This window comes from Mobula hypostoma, chromosome 8, assembly GCF_963921235.1.
Source record: "Mobula hypostoma chromosome 8, sMobHyp1.1, whole genome shotgun sequence".
NCBI classification, from domain to species: Eukaryota; Metazoa; Chordata; class Chondrichthyes; order Myliobatiformes; family Myliobatidae; genus Mobula; species Mobula hypostoma.
The window spans coordinates 39,115,894-39,129,267 of record NC_086104.1 but is presented as its reverse complement, the minus strand read 5'-3'; the positions used below and the strand labels follow the sequence as shown (position 1 = coordinate 39,129,267).

Here is a 13,374-nt window from a genome sequence, read left to right as displayed (position 1 = left end):
TAATCATAGTGGATTTAATTTGGCTTTTTTGACACTGATCAACAGCCAATTGGTTTTAAAAATCACGTAATTAGTTAAATGGAGATCTGTTTTTGGAGAGCTGTGTTCGATCAAGGTGTTTCAATTGATAGTAATAAAAATACACTTGTATCTGGAAGGCCCAACTGCTTGTGAGTCAGTATCCTGGCAAAAACTACACCATGACGTCAAAGGAACACTCCAAGCAACTGCACAAAAAGGTTATTGAAAAACACGTCTGGAGATGGATGCAAGATCACTTGCAAGTCACTGAAAATCCCTTGGAATACCACTAAATCAATCATCAAGAAATGAAGAGATACGGCACAGCTGTAAATCTGCTTAGAGCAGGCTGCCTTTAAAAACTGAGTGATCGTACAAGAAGGGAACTAGTGTGGGAGGCCACTAAGAGACCTATGACAACTCTGGAGGAGTTGCAAGCTTCAGTGGCTGAGATGCGAGAGAATGCGGCTACAATTGTTGCCAAGGTGCTGCACCAGTCTCAGTTTTATGGGAGAATGGCAAAGAGAAAGCCACTGTTGGGGACGAAAACTCACATGAAATCTTGGGTAGGGTTTGCCAGAAGGCATGTGGCAGACTGAATTCAGCTGGAAGAAGGTTCTATGGTCTGATGAAACCAAAATTGAGCTTATTGGCCATCAGACTAAACGTTATATATTTTTTTGGATTATGAGGACGTGCAGTCCTCTTTTATTGTCATTTAGTAATGCATGCATTAAGAAATGATACAATGTTTCTCCAGAATGATATTACAGAAACACGAGACAAACCGACTAAAAAAACTGACAAAAACCACAAATTATAACATATAGTTACAACAGTGCAAAGCAATACTGTAATTTGATAAAGAACAGATCATGGGCACGGCAAAAAGTCTCAAAGTCTCTCGAAAGTCCCATCATCTCACGCAGATGGTGAACCTCCAGCGCCACAAACTTGCCGATGGAGCATCCTGGAAGCATCCGACCACAGTACGACTCCGAGACCGTCCAAAAACTCTGAGCCTCTGACCAGCTCTCCGGCACTGAGCACCATCCCTGCCTACTGCTTTGACCCCGGCCCAGGCAATAGGCAAAACTGAGGATTTGGGGCCTTCCCCTCTGGAGATTCTCGATCGCACGGTAGCAGCGGCAGCAGAGCGGGCATTTCAGAAGTTTCTCCAGGTGTTCCTCCGTGCTTCTCACGGCTGTCTCCATCAAATCAGGATTGTGCACGGCATCCCAGTTAACCCCTACGATATCATTCGGAACGGTCGCGCCACCATCTTCTCCTCCCTCCTCCATAAGCCAAACACCACACAACATCAAAACACACCATGCCTACCATGAAGCATGGTAGTGGCTGCAACATGCTGTGGGAATGCTTCACTGCAGCAGGCCTTGGAAGGTTGTGAAGATAGATGGTAAATGAATGCAACATAATACAGGGAAATCCTGGAGGAAAACCTAATGCAGTCTAAGAGAACTATGACTTGGAGAAGATTTGTTTTCCAGCAAGACAATGTCCTCAAGTATAAAGCCAAAGCTACACAGGAATAGGTTAAAAACAACAAAGTTAGTGTCCTGGAGTGGCCAACTTGGAGTCCAGACTTCAATCCAATTGAGAATTTCTGGCTGGACTTGAAAAGGTCTGTTCACTCACGATCCCCGTACAATCTGACAGAGTTTGAGCAGTTTTGTAAAGAAAAATGGGGGAAAAATTGCAGTTTCCAGGTGTGCAAAGCTGATAGAGACCTATCCACACAAACTCGGGGTTGTAATTGCTGACAAAGGTGCATCTTCCAAATACTGACTTGAAGGGGTGAGTGATTATGCAATCAATTATTTTGTGTTTAATAATTGTAATAAATTTAGACCAATTTGCAGAAATTTGTTTTCACTTTGATGTGACAGAGTCTCTATTATTGATCAGTGTCAAAGAAGCCAAATTAAATCCACTGTGATTCAAGGTTGTAAAACAATAAAACATGAAAAGTTCCAAAAGGGATGAATACTTTCTATAGGCACTGTGAAACTTCAGTTCAGTCGAACCTGGGTGTAATGTGTGCAGTTCTGGTCACCATTACAGGAATGTGGAGAAAGAATTTAAAAGTCTACAGAAAGTAGTAGACACAGCCCAGAACATCACAGGCAAACCCCTCCCCACCACTAAGCAGATTTATATGGAGCACTGCCTCAAGAAAGCAACATCCATCATCAGGTACCCCCATCATCCAGACCATGCTCTCTTCTTGCTACCACTATTGGGCTGGAGCTACAGACACCTTAAGTCCCCCATTACCAGTTTCAAATTTCAAAAAAAAAGGTCATAGTAAATGTATTATCAATGTACATGTCTCTGTATACAACCAGGAGATTCATTTTCTTGCAGGCATTCATCATTAATACAAAGAAACAAAATAGAATCAAGGACTGCACATAACAAGACAGGCCAAAAAAACTGTGCAAAAGACAACAAACTGTGCAAATAACAAAAGAAATAATAATAATAATAATAAATAAATATTGAGAACATGAGATGAAGTGTCCTTGGAAGTGAGTCCATACGTTGTGGGTGGGGTGAGTGAAGTTATCCCCTGTGGTTAAAGAGCCTGATGGTTGAGGGGTAATAACTTTTCTTGAACATGGTGGTGTGAGTACTGAGGCTTTCGTGCTTCCTTCCCATTGTCAGCAGCAGGAAGAGTGTATGACCTGGGTGGTGGGGATCCTTGAGGATGGATGCTGCTTTGTTTACGACAGTGCTCCATGTAGATATGTTCAATGATGGGGAGTGCTTTAACATAGAGCATAGAATAGTACAGCACAGGCCCTTCGGCCCACAATGTTGTGCCGACCCTCAGACCCTGCCTCCCATATAACCCCTCACCTTAAATTCCTCCATATACCTGTCTAGTAATCTCTTAAACTTCACTAGCGTATCTGCCTCCACCACTGACTCAGGCAGTGCATTCCACGCACCAACCACTCTCTGAGTAAAAAACCTTCCTCTAATATCCCCCTTGAACTTCCCACCCCTTACCTTAAAGCCATGTCCTCTTGTATTGAGCAGTGGTGCCCTGGGAAAAGGCACTGGCTATCCACTCTATCTAGTCCTCTTATTATCTTGTATACCTCTATCATGTCTCTTCTCATCCTCCTCCTCTCCAAAGAGTAAAGCCCTAGCTCCCTTAATCTCTGATCATAATCCATACTCTCTAAACTAGGCAGCATCCTGGTAAATCTCCTCTGTGCCCTTTCCAATGCTTCCACATCCTTCCTATAGTGGGGCGACCAGAACTGGACACAGTACTCCAAGTGTGGCCTAACCAGAGTTTTATAGAGCTGCATCATAACCTCGCGACTCTTAAACTCTATCCCTCGACTTATGAAAGCTAACACCCCATAAGCTTTATTAACTACCCTATCTACCTGTGAGGCAACTTTCAGGGATCTGTGGACATGTACCCCCAGATCCCTCTGCTCCTCCACACTACCAAGTATTCTGCCATTTACTTTGTACTCTGCCTTGGAGTTTGTCCTTCCAAAATGTACAACCCCATACTTCTCCGGGTTGAACTCCATCTGCCGCTTCTCAGCCCACTTCTGCATTCTATCAATGTCTCTCTGCAATCTTCGACAATCCTCTACACTATCCACAACACCGCCAACCCACCCTTCTACCCCCACATCCAGGTGGTTAATAAAAGTTACGAAAAATCAAGGTCCCGGAACAGATCCTTGTGGGACACCACTAGTCACAATCCTCCAATCCGAATGTACTCCCTCCACCACCACCCTCTGCCTTCTGCAGGCAAGCCAATTCTGAATCCACCTGGCCAAACTTCCCTGGATACCATGCCTTCTGACTTTCTGAATAAGCCTACTAACCTTGTCAAATGCCTTACTAAAATCCATATAGATCACATCCACTGCACTACCCTCATCTATATGTCTGGTCACCTCCTCAAAGAACTCTATCAGGCTTGTTAGACACGATCTGCCCTTCACAAAGCCATGCTGACTGTCCCTGATCAGACCATGATTCTCTAAATGCCCATAGATCCTAAGAATCTTTTCCAACAGCTTTCCCACCACAGACGTAAGGCTCACTGGTCCATGATGGACTGGGCTGAATCCGTTACATTTTATAGGCTTTTTCCCCTCAAGGGCATTTATGTTTCCATATCAAGCCATGATGCAACCCATCAATATACCCTGCACTGCCCATCTATACAAGTTTGGCAAAGTTTTAGAAGACATACTGGATCTTTACAGAATTCTAAAAAAGTAGAGGTGCTGTTGTGCTTACTTTGTAATGGCACTTACTGTATGTGCTAATCTCAGGACAGATCCTCTGAAATGATAACATTGAGGAATTTAAAATTGTTGGGCCTCTCCACCTCTGATTCTCTGATGAGGACTGGCTTATGGACTACCAGTTATATCCTCCTACAGTCAATAATCAGCTCCACGGTCTTGCTGATATTGGGTGAGAGGTTGCTGTTGTGGCACCACTCAGCTAGATTTTCAATCTCCCTCCTACAGGCTGATTCATCACCACCTTTGATTCAACTGATGACGGTAAACTTAAATATAGCAGGGACAACTACCTTACAACCATCAGGCTCATAAGCCAGTATTGATAGCTTGACTGGCCACAGTTCTGAACTGATTTACAACCTACATATTAACTTTCATGGTCTCTTTACAGCTCATGTTCTTGCTTTTTTCATTTTTTGCTCTTGGTTGTTTGTCAGTCTTTGTTAATGTATAGTTTTTTTCATTAATTCTATTGTATTTCTTAATTTTCCTGTAAGCGCCTGCAAACCAGATAGGGACTGATTAGAGGTAATCAATATGACTTTGTGCATGGTAAGCCATGTCTAACCAATCTTATAAAACTTCCGAGGAAATTACCAGGAAAGTTGATCAAGGCAATGCAGTGGATGTTGTTTACATGGACTATAGCGGGGCCTTTAACGAAGTCCTGCATGGGAGGTTGGTCAAGCAGGTTCATTTGCTTGGCATTCAAAATGAGATAGTAAATTGGATTAGTCATTGGTTTTGTGGAAGAAGCCAAAGAACAGTAGTAGGTTGTTGCTTCCCTTACTGGAGTCCTGTAACAACTGGTATGCCTCAGGGATTGGTGCAGGTCTTTTGTTGATTATCACCTACATCAATGATCTAGGTGATGATGATGTCGAAAACTAGATCCACAAATTTGCAGATGACACCAAGATTTGGGGGTGTTGGGAACAGCGAGGAAGAGTATCAAAGCTTGCAGCAGAACCCAGGCCAGCTGGAAAAATAGGCTAATAAATGGCAGATGGAATTTAATGCAGACAAGTGTGAGGTGTTTCACTTTGGGAGGACCAGCCAGGATAGGTCTTAAATAGCAACAGTACTGCACTAAGCAGTGCAGTAGAACAGAGGGATCTGGAAATCAAATACATAATTCCTTGGAAGTGGTTTCACAGGTAAGCAGGGTTGTAAAGAAAGCTCTTGACACATTGCCTTCATAAATCAGTATATTGAAAACAGGAGTAGGGATCTATGTTGAAATTGTATAAGACATTGGTGAGGTCTATTTTGGAGTATTGTGTCCAGTCTTGATGATCTGTCTACAGGAAAGATGTAAATAACATTGAGGCAGTTTACAAGGATGGTGCTAGTTCTTCAAGTTGTGAATTATAGAGAAAGGTTGAATAGATTAGGACTTTAGTCCCTAGAACATAGAAGTTTGAGGAGATTTCATGGAGGTATACAAAATTGGGTGGCGGGCTAGAGGTGCATATCTACCAAAGGAGCTGTAAAGTGCTCCACATCCCTCCACAAGTCTGCAGGCCGCCCTTGGGAAAAGTCTAGCACCTGTTTAGACCCCCCCTCCCCCATCAGGGGTCACATAAAGCCATGGAAGCAGGTGCTGAATGGTCATATGAGCAGCTGGTGCATACCGCATGTCCTGGTTATGCGACCACTGACTCCAGGCAGACAATCTCTGAAGAGTATTGATAGTGGCTGGGATCACCTGTCTTGTAAAGTCACTGCCCAGAAGAAGGCAATGGCAAACTACTTCTATAGAAAAATTTGCCAAGAACAATCATGGTCATGTGGAAGACCATGATCACCCATGTCATACGTCACAGCACATGATGATGATACAAAATTAAGGGGTATAGATAGCTTAAATGTAAGTAGGTTTCTCCACTGAGGTTGGGTGATACTTCAACCAGAGGCCATGGGTTAAAGAGTTAAAGATGAAAGGTGAAATGTTTAAGGTGAACTTGAGGGGGAACGATTTCACCCAGAGGATGGTGAGAGTGTGGAATGAGCTGCTAGCACAAGTGGTGGATGCAGGGTTGATTTCAACACTTCAGACAAATTTGGGTAGACACATGGATGGAAGTGGATATGGAGAGCTAAGGTCTTAGTGCAGGTCAATAAGACTAGGCAGATTAATGGTTTGGCACAGACCAGATGGACCAAATAGCCTAAAGCAAACAAGAGAAAACGTGCAGACCCTGGAAATCTGAGCAACACACACAATGCTGGAGGCCAGGCAGCATCTAGTAAAAGAGTGCAGTCGACATTTTGGGCTGAAACCCTTCGGCAGAACTGTTTCTATGCTGTAGAGTTCTATGACTCCAATATGCTAAAATTCAAAATGTTAAAGAACAGAATATTTATGGTACCAGAAGTATACTTTAATCTGCTCCATGGATGGTAACGTGTTTTCTGTTGAGTGTACCACACAAGTTTCTTCATCTTGGAAGCCAAATATCTGACATCTCAATTGATACACCTGTAATATACAGTAGAAGGGAATTTTAATATTAAAGGCCACTTGGGTAGTTTTTGATTCCCATTGATCAGAATCAGGTTTAGTGTCAGGAGCATATGTCATGAAATTCATTGTTATGTGGTAGCAGTACTGTACAATACATAACAATAAAACTAAATTACAGTAAGTAGTATATTTTCAAAGTTATATTGTATAAGTAGTGCAGAAAGAGAGAAAAATGTAGTGAGAGAGTTTGATGTCCATTCAGAAATCTGATGGCAGAGGGGAAGAAGCTATTCCTGATTCATTGTGTGCCTTCAGACTCCCTGATGGTAGCAATGAGAAGAGGCCATGTCCTCTTGGTGCTGGGGGTCCTTAATGACGGATGCCACCTTTTTGAGGCATCACTCCTTGAAGATAAGCCGGCTGATGGCGTAGTGGCATCAGCGCTGGACTTCGGAGCAAAGGCTCCCGAGTTCGAACCTAGCTGGCTCCCCAGGCATGCTTTCCATCCGTGCTGGGTTGAATGTCGAGCTAGCAACTCGACCTCGTAAAAAAAAAAAATTGCCTGCTACAGAAACATCAACAGCAAAAAGTTGATGGCCTATGCTCTCTCGTGAGTTTAAAAGGCAATTTCCTTCCTTTCCACTCCTTGAAGATGTCCTGGATGCTGGAGAGGCTAGTGCCCATAATGGTGTTGACTGAGTTAACAACTTACTGCAGCTTATACTTATTTCAATCCTGTACAGTGACCACCCCCCACCGCCCCCCGCACCATACCAGATGGTGATGCAGCCAGTTAGAATGCTCTCCACGGTACATCTGTAGAAATTTGAGAGTATCTTTGGTGACATAACAAACCTCCACAAACTCCAAATGAAACATAGTCACTGTCATGCATTCAATGTAACAGCATCGATATGTTAGGCCCAGGATAGACCCACAGAGAAGCTGACACCCAGGAACTTGAAATTACTCACCCTTTCCAATTCTGACCCTCAATGCGAACTGGTCTGTGTTGCCTCAACTTACCCTTTCTGAAGTCCACAATAAGTTCTTTTGAGTGCAAGGTTGTTGCTGCCACACCACTCAACCTGTACATCTATCCCGCTCCTGTACGCCTTCTCGTCACCATCTGAAATTCTGCTGACAATAGTTGTGTCGTCAGCAAATTTGTAGATGGCAGTTGAGCTGTGCATAGCCACACAGTCATGGGTGTAGAGAGAGAGTAGAGAATTGGGCTAAGCACATATTCCTGAGATGTGCCAATGCTGATTATCAGTGAGGTGGAAATGTTATTTCCAATTTGCACAGATTGTGTGTTCTTGTGAGGAATTCAAAGAAGCAGTTGCAGAGGGAGGTACAAGAGTTAATTCTAGCCATAACCAATGTTTCAAAACATTTCATCACCACAGATGTGAATGCTGCTGGATGGTTGTTAAGGCAGCTCATGTGTCTCTTCTTGGGTACTGGTATGATTGTTGCCCTTTTGAAGTAGCTGGACAGCTGACTGTAGCAACCTGCCAGTTGGTTGATACAGATTTTCATAGCCCAACCGGGTACATCATTGGGGCCTGTCACCTTGCGAAGGTTCACCCTCTAGAAAGACGTTCTGACATCAGAAAGAAAACAATGAGCCAGATTGTGCTTAGTACAGCCTTCCACCCATTCAGTTCTCCAGACACACTTGCTTTGCATACATGCACAATCATTTATCACAGTGACTGCTTTGTGAAGCAGAGCAGTCTACCAGCAGAGTCAAAACCCCACCCTAGAAAGCTCAGGTAACTCTTTGACATTTCTCTTTTGGCAGGGATTTTTAAACTTAAATTCCCTGATGATCAAAGGTTATTCACTTCCATTAAGAGTTTATGAATCTAGTTTTCAGTTAGTTTAAAAATATAAAATACTTAAATTTAAAAATTCAAATGAAATAAACTAATCTCTTTTACATCAAGGTTGTCACATTCATTCAAGTGAATAGGGCTTACATTATGCATTGTATCTCAGGTGTTTTGGGTATAATGCTGAGACAGACTTGGGGCTCTCTGTTCATTATGTTTGTTGTCCAGCACTACCTTCATCTAAAAGTGTAATCAATTTATCTTAAAGGTAAATCAGAAGAAGAATCAAAAGAATAGCTCAGGTTTCACTAGCTTATAAAAAGATGAAAGCAAGGTTATAGTATTTTACAACTAAATCCTAAATACATACAGTATGCAACCTGTTTATTAGGATGTAGTGTACAGGAAATAGTTGTAAGAACAGAACTTAGTTTTGCTCTTCTGAACAAATCATCATCATTATCAGCATGGAAGCTTGTTTGTGACCAGTTTGAATCAAGATCAGGATATAGCTGCTTGTTCCTGTCACTGGATATACCCGAGTTTCTCGCATATTAACTGTGGGATTCATAACATAAGAATATAGGAAGTAAGAGCAGGAGTAAGCCAAATGGCCCACTGAGCCTGCTCTGCCATTCGATAAGTTCATTGCTTATATGACAGTGGACTCAGCACCAACTACCTGCCTTTTTCCCATAACCCATGATAGTGTCGTGCTTTATAGTGCCAGCGATCAGGGTTCAATTCTTGCCACTATCCATAAGGAGTCCACACTGCTTTCCCCACCTCCCCCCATCCCGGCACACTGTCACCCCCGAACACTCCAAAATATGCACGGGTTACTAAGGGCTTGTATCCATTCTGCACATATTACATTACTGCAATGTGATTCTAAAAAACCAATTCCCTAAGAAACAAGTTTACGAAATGTTACAGCGCCTTGAAAAACTATTGAGCTCCAACCCTTTGTTCACTTAAATGATTATTACAACGAGGGATTTTGATCAATTTAACTGAGAATTTTTATTTGTGGGTTATATACTCCTTTTTTCACAGCTGGATGCAAAAAACAGGGAAAATTGTAAACTAAAAATTCAAAAACTGAAATGTCAGCAGTTCAGAAGTATTCATCCCCCTTTGTTCATACTTGGTTGAACCACATCTCACACCTATTACAGCCAGTAGTCTTTTTGGATAAGTGTCTGTTAGCTTTGCACATCATGATAGAGCAAGATTTGTTCTTTCCTCCTTGCAAAATTGCTCATGCTATGCTGGGTTAGTTGGGGAGTGGTGGTAGACAGCAATCTTGAGATCTTGCCAGAGGTGCTCGATCAGGTTTAGGTCAGCACTCTGACTGGGCCACTCAAGGACCTCAATTTTCTTCATTTGAAGCCACTCCATGCTGCACTGGCAGTGTGCTTTGGATCATTGTCCTGCTGAAAAACTAACTTCCTCCCCAATTTAATCATTCTGGCAGAGGTTAGCAGGTTTTCATCCAGGATCTCGCAGTATTTAGCAGCATTCATGTTCCTATCGATCCTGACCAGCTTTCCAGACCCTGCTGCTGAAAGGCATCGCTGTAGCATGATGCTATCCCCACCACACTTTATTGCAGGGATGGTTTGACCAGGATGATGTGTGGTATTAGATTTACACCACACGTACCGCTTAGTGTTGAGGCCAAGGGCATGAATACTTTCTCAGCCTCAATTCTGTTTTTTAATTTTTAGTAGATTGTTGACAGGCTTTGAAATTTTTCTTTTGATTTAGCATGATGCTCAATGTTTTATAGATTAACTCAAAAGATCCTTCTTCAATATATTTTAAATTTAGAAAAGGAGACAGTGAAATGTGAAGATAGTTGTGGAGGCTGAATACTTTTCAGGGTACTGTATATTGTTTAAAATTGTGCATTAATGTATTTGTAAAAGCTAGTGAAATTTCTGAACTTTGGACTTTGTATTTCATATTTCCTTGTAACTTAAAGAAGCACTACTCTTCTCCTGACGAAGGGTCTCGGCCTGAAACGTCGACTGTACCTCTTCCTAGAGATGCTGCCTGGCCTGCTGTGTTCACCAGCAACTTTGATGTGTGTTACTACTCTTCTCTCATGGTTTCAGCTGTCTGGGCTTAATTCTGAGTTGTGGCGCAGTGTGTCTGGAGTTTTTATGTTCTTCCTGTGACTGCATGGATTTTACTTAGATGCTGTTTCCTTGTCCCAACAAATATGCTGAGATTAGCCACTGGATTACTAGCAGTGTAGGTGACTGGAGGGTAAATTGGAGATTTAGTGGGCATGCCTGAGAGAATAATAAGAATAGCAAAATAAATTGGGGCATGCAACTCTTCAGAGTGGCCTGAAAGCCTGTACGGATTCAGTGGCCTACTTCTATGACTGGTATTGTTCTTAAAAATGTTTCTGTAGGTTGATGGAAATTTGATCTTTGGGAAGTCAATATGTTTTTCTTGCCCAAATAAAAATGTGCTCTTTATATCCAATTTTTTTTGGTCTAAATTTCTGGGGGGAAAAAGCAGGTAAAGTTGGAATAAAAAAGATCAAAAGATGCATTCCTGTTATTTGTTTCCTTTACCAAAGAAGGAAAGGAAAGGAGAACTACAAAAAGTTAAGGAATGGAAACATAATCAGCCTTCAGGCAAGTAACATAGCTGCTCCATATACAGTGGGCGACTTGATAGCTGCTTATTAGGATGTAGTGTACAGGAAATACTTGTAAGAACAAGACTTAATTTTTGCTTTTCTGAATAAATCATTTTCATCATCAGCATATCTGCGATCAGGTAGAATCAAGGTCAGGAACCACTTGTTCCTGTCACTGGGCATACCTGAGTTTCTCGCATATTACCCTGAGGGTATCCATGCTGCATGTATCACATTACTGCAGTGTGATTCTATAAAGCAATTCCCATCACCATCGCCAGGGTATGTATTTACGTTAGATTTTCAAATATGGTTGATAACATCTTGGCAATGGAAGGTAATCTGATCAATCTTTTTCACGTGTAACTGACCATTGTGGTTTGTGAGCCATTTGTATCTCCGTTGGTATATACTATCTTCCCTTCTAAAGAGCAATCGTTAAATGTTCCACCAAAATTAAGCCTACCCAAAGTTTGTCTTGTAAGGAATACTAAATACTCTCCTACATCTTGATCAGCCTACATTCTTATTGCCTAACTTCCACTTTCAAAAACCTCAGGTGAAACCCTGAACTGGTAGTGAGTGAGGAAAAAAAAAGAAATTTAAACAATTGGCTAAAATAAAATTAACCGGGTAACAGAACATTTGGATTTCTGACTCTCTCATACTGCAATGCCTATTTTACATAGGAAGTTTTGAGAAAAGCAATCCTATATACTATGAGGACATTCATATTTGGGTGGAAGCAGGTCCCCACCTTAAGAAAATATGCCAAGATACAAAGTGGACACTGATCTGTCTGGACTCAAATTGATATATTACTGGCCCAACACAAGAGGGGAAACGTATGATATAAACCAGCATTCTGAGTTTATGTTAACTGCTGTTATTGATTGCATTGAAATTTAGGAATAGGTGGCATTGATGTATCATCGATGAATTAGTTTTATTATTGTTCCCCTCTCCCCTTTAGGGACATTCCAGTTATATTACTCACCTTGACTGGTCACCCGATACCAATTTCATAATGTCAAACTCAGGAGACTACGAAATCCTATATTGTAAGTATTCTAATAATACTTCTTAAAAGTGAGAAGAGTCTTTCCAGTGCTCAAGTTGCTTTGCTTTATGTTGTTTGGAGCAATGTATTTCCATTTATGTAAAACAATAATGCAACTGTAGTACTTCATGATTGTCTTTCTACTTCAAATTTTATGAATCACAAACTGTTCTTTATACGGTATTTAGTCACCCATGCCCAGAATCAGACTTAACAATGTCTTATTCTACAACCAGCTGTACTGAGAGGGGTTTACTAAATTTCACAATGCATGCATAATCTGTACATGAACTTTGCCAACCTGAGTGGCTGATTACAGAATTCAGTGATGCATGTAGCTTTTTCTGTGTAAATAGTACATCGCACAGTACAGCATTGGACATGTCTTTTGGCCCACAATGTTGTGCTGATATTAATGGTAATTAAGGTAAATGATCTCCTTTTGTGTATCATCCATGTCCCTCCATTCCCTTCAGCCCATCTAGTAACTGCTGAACTATTATTCTGCCTAGTCCCATTGACCTGCAACTGGACCATAAGCCTCCGTACCTTACCCCTCCCCTCCATACTTAAATGTTGAAATCAAACCTGAACCCACCAGTTCTGCTGGTAGCTCATTCCACACTCTCACCATCCTCTGTGAAGAAGTTCCCTTTCATGTTCCTTTAAACCTTTCACCCTTAACTCATGACCTCTAGTTCTAGTTTTACCCAACTTCAGTGGAAAGAGCCTGCTTGCATTTACCTTATCTACACCCCACATAATTTTGCATACCCTTGTCAAATCTTTCCACATTCTCCCACACTCCAGGAAATGAAGTCCTAACCTATTCAACCTTTCCCTGCAACTCAAATCCTCAACTCCTGGCAAACTCCTTGTGAATTTTCTCTGTATTCTTTCAATCTCATTGATATCTTTCGTGTAGGTAGGTGATCAATACTCCAAATTAGGCCTTACCAAAGTCTTATACAATTTCAACATAACATCCCAGCCCCTGTGCTCAATACTTCATT

General features: G+C 41.7%; 1 protein-coding gene across 2 annotated transcripts in view; it reads left to right on the top strand.

Annotated features, from left to right (window-relative positions):
* Positions 1–13,374, top strand: part of LOC134350481 (echinoderm microtubule-associated protein-like 4) — a 259,312-nt gene that overhangs the window by 231,106 nt on the left and 14,832 nt on the right. For both annotated transcript variants that reach the window (XM_063055692.1, XM_063055693.1), the window contains one exon: positions 12,275–12,362. In XM_063055692.1, the coding sequence (XP_062911762.1) occupies positions 12,275–12,362 (88 nt within the window). The remainder of the gene's footprint in view (positions 1–12,274; positions 12,363–13,374) is intronic.